Source organism: Puntigrus tetrazona, unplaced genomic scaffold, assembly GCF_018831695.1.
Source record: "Puntigrus tetrazona isolate hp1 unplaced genomic scaffold, ASM1883169v1 S000000056, whole genome shotgun sequence".
NCBI classification, from domain to species: Eukaryota; Metazoa; Chordata; class Actinopteri; order Cypriniformes; family Cyprinidae; genus Puntigrus; species Puntigrus tetrazona.
The window spans coordinates 1-6682 of NW_025047735.1; the positions used below are offsets into that span (position 1 = coordinate 1).

General features: G+C 43.1%; 1 protein-coding gene across 1 annotated transcript; it reads left to right on the forward strand.

Annotated features, from left to right (window-relative positions):
* Nucleotides 1-974: 974 nt before the first annotated feature.
* LOC122332390 (ATP-dependent RNA helicase DHX29-like) lies at nt 975-6654 on the forward strand (the record flags this gene model as incomplete). The annotated part of the gene is made up of 11 exons (XM_043229694.1): nt 975-1244; nt 1412-1485; nt 1731-1844; nt 1924-2053; nt 2128-2270; nt 2860-3006; nt 3083-3209; nt 3289-3444; nt 3836-4007; nt 4092-4212; nt 6000-6654. Coding segments are annotated over exons 1-11 (1960 nt in total), but the record flags the coding sequence as incomplete, so codon positions are not given.
* Between the last annotated feature and the right edge of the window lie 28 nt (nt 6655-6682).

The window sequence follows — 6682 nt, forward strand, 5'->3', positions numbered from 1 at the left end:
ACACAAACACACACACACACACACTTTTTGACTCAGATTCCAGAATAGTTGTATCTCAGGCAAATGTTGTCCGATCCTAACAAACCAGACCTCATCGGAAAGCTTATTTATTCAGTTTTTATTTGATGTATTTATATCAGTTTTAAAACCTGGATCTGGTCACAGAGCTCCTTCAGTACAACATGCACACTGAGGTAAAAACCGCTGCGTTACCAAAACCACAGCAAGAGACCGTTTAAACACTGATGAAAGCTAGATTTATAAAAGTGTAAAGGGCTGAAATTGTGTATTTCTATTTATCTGTGCGTGCGCGAGACATGTGTTCAACGCGTCCGGTCAGACTCTGTCGTTAAAGTATCTGGAGCTCCGCGACGCGAAACAAACACGCGTCCTGTCGGTCACATACCCTGCCGGAGCTGCGGGCTTCGGAGCGGCTTTTTTGCTGGAACCGGCCTGTTCTTCATCAAACACGCTGAACAAGTCGTCTCCGAAGGCGTCCGCCATGACTTCAAACGGACACAACTCCCACAATGCGCTGCGCGGGCCGCGTGCCGGAAATGATGTGCGCCGAGTCACACGCGTGCAACGTTAAAAGACACGCGACAAAAGACACGAAAAAAACAGAACTTTTATGCAATTTAAATTTGGAATTGAATTAGTTTTATTTAAATACGTCACGATTTAAATAAATAAATAAACTATGACAAATAAATCCACGGGCTTTTATAATAATGTATTTTTAGTTTAAAAAATTATCATTGTTATTTGTTAGATGGACGGGTTCACTAATATTTTAATAATGAAAAAAACTGTCGAAATATCAAAGAATTCGCCTTCAAAATTTCAAAATTAAACCAACAGACTGTACTGTATATTAATTAACACATTAGTTACAGAAACGTAACACTTTACGAAACACTGCTCGTGCATGAAGCTCCAAAGGTTTCCGCTGAACTTTTATTTTGAAAAGGCGTCACTAGTTTCAGTCTTCACGCGCTCTAGTGGAGTCCTGTTCGCTGCCTGACAGCGGGCTCTTCTTCACCGTTTCCCAGCTTCACGCGTTTCTTTGGTAGAGATGTGGTTTATTTAGCGCACTGATCAGTAAAACACGTTAGTTTTCGCGATGGGCGGGAAGAAGAAGAAGTCTGCAGCCTCAGCTCTGAACACAAACAGCGCAGAAACTGAACCCGGCGCCAAAAAACAGCCACAGAGAACAAATACTGACAAAGAAAACAAACCCAGAGGTCAGAGTTCAGGACTATATATGACTGAAGATATAACTGAATTATGATGTACAGTGTAATTAATAATTAGTGGGTTGCTATGCATTGATTTTTGCATGGTTTCATCATGTTTCACGTCTTGACGATTTGTCTGCAAATGCTTTAATATTTGATTTTTTTTATTTTAGCTCCCAAAACATATAGTCTTAACAGTAACGCCCAGACTGACTCTGGCAGTGTGTCTGATAAATCAGTACTGAAGGTAAGGCTTACAATGGTTTTACTTGATTAAGATTGATATGAAAACGTGCTGTAAATATCACTAATTAAATGTCATTTGTTGCATGTATGACTTTTGCAAAGCAATTTAAATTATAATAAACGTTTGCTGTGTTTTGACAAATGAATGCTTTTAAAACATAAAAAAAAATCTTCCCAACCCCAAATTTCGACTATATGCGTCTGTGCCTCGTCTCACAACCGTGATTGTTTTTTGCGTGTTTGAAGGTGGTTATCCGACCAGAACTGGAGAAGAAGGTGATCAAGTTAATTAATGAATACAGACAAGAACATGCAGACAAAGGACCGATATCTGGGAGACTCACCTCCAAGAAGTTGCTGGTAATTCCTCTCTGTTTCATCTTTAAAGTAGATCATATGTTTTGTTTCTCGTCATGTAGGGTCGTATGTTGTTTGTCAGGATTTATACACAGCGCTGCAGACGTTCCAGTTTAAGACGGAGCACATCGAGGAGGCCATGAAGAGCAGCACCCTGTACGGAGGAGACCTGCTCTCGGCGCTCGACTGGCTCTGTCTCAACCTCGGAGACGGTAAGACACTCGCTCCTACCTGCTGAAACCAGACCGAAACCCTGCTCTTCACTCGTGCTTCTCTCCAATCAAAGATGAGCTTCCGGAGGGATTCAGCCAAAAGATGCAGGAGGAGAAACAGAAGAGTCGGCCGAAGTTCCAGCCTCCTAAAGAAGACGAGAAACAGACGCTGAGCGAGAAAGAAGCGCCGGAACAGGAAGAGAAACCGAAGGCTAAGGTGCGTTGAGAAGCAGAGTTTCCTTAAAGGTGTAGTTCACGCAAAAACGAATGTTTCCTGGAAATGTTTTCTGAGATGAGGATGAGTTTGTTTCTGTAGCGGTGAATGGGTGCCGTCAGAACGAGAGCCCAAACAGCTGATAAAAGCTTCACAGTAATCCACGGCGCCCCAGTCCATCAGAAAAAGTGTGTTTGTAAGAAACAGGTTCATCATTTAGCTTCAGCTTCAGGCCAAAATATGCATTCATAATCTATAATAATCCTTCCTCTGTTGAAGAGTCCGTCTCCTGTTGTCCAAATATTTTGGACTGCTTTCTTATTTCTCTCCTGATTCAGATGCATAGGAATAAAATGGTGTGAAGTTTCTTACAAACACGTTTCACTTCTCAGGACATTAACTGATGGGCTGGAGCGCCGTGGATTACTGTGAAGCTTTTATCAGCTGTTTGGGCTCTCGTTCTGACGGCACCCATTCGCTGCAAGTCTCCAAATATGCTAAAATAAAAAAAAGAAGCACTAAATCTTTGTTTTAGGGAGAGCTGTTCTTTTTGAGATTTAATGAAGCTCAAAAACCCTTTATTTAACGTCAGACTTCTGTAAAAGAGAGCGGAGACGGCGTGAAGGAGTGGATCCTGCGCTACGCCGAACACGCTGAAGATCAGAGCGAGGAAGAAGAAGAAAATGAAGACCAGCACGCGAGTGCGTCTAACCCAGAGCCGGACCGGGCGTTCGATCCTGTGAGTTGTGCTCGCTCTGCTGTCCACATCGTGTCAGGATCACATCAGCAGCGTCCTGTACGTTCTCTTCCTGCAGAACGAGCGGTACCTGCTGCTGAGCGCTCAGATGAGCGACGCCAAGGACGCGGCGGCCGAGTCTAAAGCCAAGAGAGACCGAGCTGGACAGAGGACGGCGCAGGACCGCATCCGGGTCGTCCAGCAAGGTCTCTCTGCCTCTCAGGGCTTCTCTTCGTGGAGGTCTTCAGAGCCTGTGTTTTCAGTAGAGTTTGTTTACTTTCACAGAAATGAAGTCTTTGGAGAGTCATCCGATGTTTAACCCGGCTCTTAAAGTCAAAGACGCTCCTAAAGAGGACAGGAAGCCGGTGGCTGTCCCCGACGGGAAAGACGAGCTCGACTTCAAGCTCTTTGAACAAACACAGACACCTCCAGCACAAAAAGGTACGCTTTGATTTTTATTTCATGCTGTTATTTTGTTCTGTTTGTGTATGTTTTTGTTTTTATTTGTTATTTTTTGACTATAGTTTTGATTCCAAAACGCAATTTGCTGTCAGATTTTATCCCTGGTCTAAAATAAAATAAAATAAAATAACACATTTTTCTTTAGATTAAGTAACTTTTATTTTGCAATGATTTATTCAATTAGTCAAAAGTGATTCTTTGTAATTTTATGCTATATTCTGATGCTTTTTTCCTATAATTTTTATGTTGCATTTTAATTAAATGCATTTATTTCGTAACTTATTGCATTTTAAAAACATTGATATTTGGCATTGCACAATAACATTATGTTTTATGTCAATCTAGTTTTCTGTCTTTGTTGATTCTCTAGCTGAGAAGCAGAAGAAAGAGCCCAAAGACATCCGTGACTTTGACTACACATCGAGGAGCTGGACGGGCAAGTCTCCCAAACAGTTTCTGATTGATTGGTGCAGGAAGAACCTCCCGAAGAGTCCTCCTCCCTCCTTCCAGAAAGCTGCAGTCGGCAGATACTGGAAATGCAAGTATGTTTCCTTAGAATCTCTTCTGTATCCTGACTGTACGCTGAACGCAGGTTTGAGCGTCTGCTCTCGTCTCGTTCCTGTCAGAGTTCGTATCCAGAGGCCTAATGACGTTCTGGAGGTTTGCCCCACTATCCTGACCGAAGACGGCATGCAGGCCCAGCACTTAGGAGCCACGCTGGCTCTGTACAACCTGGTCAAAGGACAGGTCCGTCTCCAAACACTGCAGTCACTCGTTAAACACCACAGTCTTGATGGCCTTGGTCTGGCCTTGGTCTGGCCTTGGTCTGGCCTTGGTCTGGTCTTGGTCTGGCCTTGGTCTGGCCTTGGTCTGGCCTTGGTCTCAGACTGAGAGGATTCTGTCTGCATCCCGCTTCAATAACAAAAATCATTCGGTTTAAACCAGTGCATCTCAAAATGTATTTTAGAGCTTAGAATGACTGAAAAGATCTATTGAGTATAAAAATAACCAAATGCTTAGAAATGTCTTTTTTTTACACGAGTAATATCACCGCGGTGGGGGGGGGCTTTTACTTTGTTTTTAAAGAGTCTGAAAGCGGCCTTACTGTAAAAAAACAACAACAGTTGTTTCAACTGAAATAATGTAAAAGACAGCTCAAATATTTGAGTTGACTCAACAAAAGAAATTAGGCAGCGGGGTGACCTGGGATTTAACTTGCTTTGAGTTAAATCAACTATTGTTAGTGTTTCACTCTCACTTTTAGGTTTGACAAAAAGCATTCGTTTGCTTTCAGTTCGTTTGAGTTTTCTTTCTTTCCTTCGCTGTTAAATAGAGCGGTTGAAAAAAGAACTGTGTGTACATTAACAACGCAGAACATTTTATTAACAAAATGAATAAAAATACCCCCTATAGCCTATACCTAATGTAATATAATATAAATGTAAAACCAAAAAATAATGGGTATATAAAACTTAAAATGAGTAAAGATTGAGGAGCAAATAATTATGAAACGTATGACATTTATTAGCTAACGAGTAAGAAAAGGAGGCAGAGACGGTATACTCCTTAAATTAAAATAATGAGGGGAAAACCATGGAACCAAATAAGAGAGATGTGTTTTTAACTTCCGTTATCACTTATATTGCAGCGGTGTACTTAAATTACCTCAAAGGTTCTGTAGGATTTATTTCAATGAATTTTCAGGTTTTGGTCACTTTGGTCTCCTCTCAGTAGCTCAATATCCGCTCTATCCTCGGCTTCTGGCTATGAATACTATGATAACATGTGGACAAATGCAGAAGTGGTAGTTCTTTATTTATTGAGCTTTTCAGTTATCATAGATCACGATTACACTTTGCAAATTACGGATAATCCCAAAAACCATAGACGCACACCGACTGAGACGAGAAGGTATTGAGACAAACACAGAAAAGAAAGAATAAATATCTGCGTGGCGTTTCTGAAGAGACTCATATTAATTATATATTGTCATGAACGGGGGATTAAACAGATATTAATGCAACCTCTAGTGGCAAAACCTGTTAATATATTTTATTAAATGTTACCTTTTATTATATTTATGGCAGTAAATTTTAAATATCTCTACGGAACATGATCTTTATTTAACATCCTAATGCTTTTTACCATAAAACACAAGTGGATCATTTTGACCCATACAAAGCTTTTCTGGCCTTTACTTCACTTATATCCCAGTGACTTCAGACTGCTTTTCTGCTCCGGGCTCACATTTATATGACATGTTAATATATTTAATATATAAGCACTTATATATTACATATATAACACAAAACTTTTTTTTCTTAAATGTATACATGCATGTGTGTGTCTTTTATATATACATAATAAATACACACACACATTATGTAACGCAACAACGTACATTTTCGCTGTGATTTAAACACGATTAATCATTGCCCAGCTCTAAAACGAAGGCCTTCCTCAGGCAGTGCTAGCGCAGTCTTGGTTTTGGATTAGTTTAAGCATTTCCTTCATCCCTCTCCGGTCTCTGTTAGTCTGTGCATCAGCTCCTGCCGCCCACCTACCGTGACGTGTGGCTCGAGTGGAGAGACGGCGAGCAAAAAGAAGAGGAGCAAACCCGCTCCGCCATCAACAAACCCCGGGACCAGTTCATCGCCCGCCTGCTGAGTTGTCTCAAACAGCAGCAGAGCCTCCGCCCGCAGGCCGAGCCGCAGGACCAGCTCCCCGACGCCGAGCCCGAGGACTCCTGGGAGAGCCTGGACACGCAGGAGGAGCCGGAGCCCCAGCGCGGAGCAGGCCTGGAGGCGCAGGAGGCCGCCCGGAAGCTGCTGCTCGCGCTGAGGACCTCGGCTCTGGCCCGCAGGCTGCTGACTGACCGAGAGCGGCTGCCCGTCTTCCAGCTCCGCCCGCAGCTGATGGAGGCCCTGCGCCGCCACAGAGTTCTGGTGATCGCCGGAGAGACCGGCAGCGGGAAGAGCACGCAGATCCCTCAGTTCATCCTGGAGCAGCTCCTGGCCGGCGGAGAGCCCTGCAGCGTGCTGGTCACTCAGCCCAGGAGGATCTCAGCCGTGAGTCTGGCCTGCAGGGTGTCGCAGGAGCTGGGGAGCGAGGACGGCCCGGGAGCCAAGGTGAGACCGAACACTTACAGAAAACCAGAGAGACGCAAGACGCTTGCCCAAGACATATTACGTTTTTTTATATATATATATATATGTAT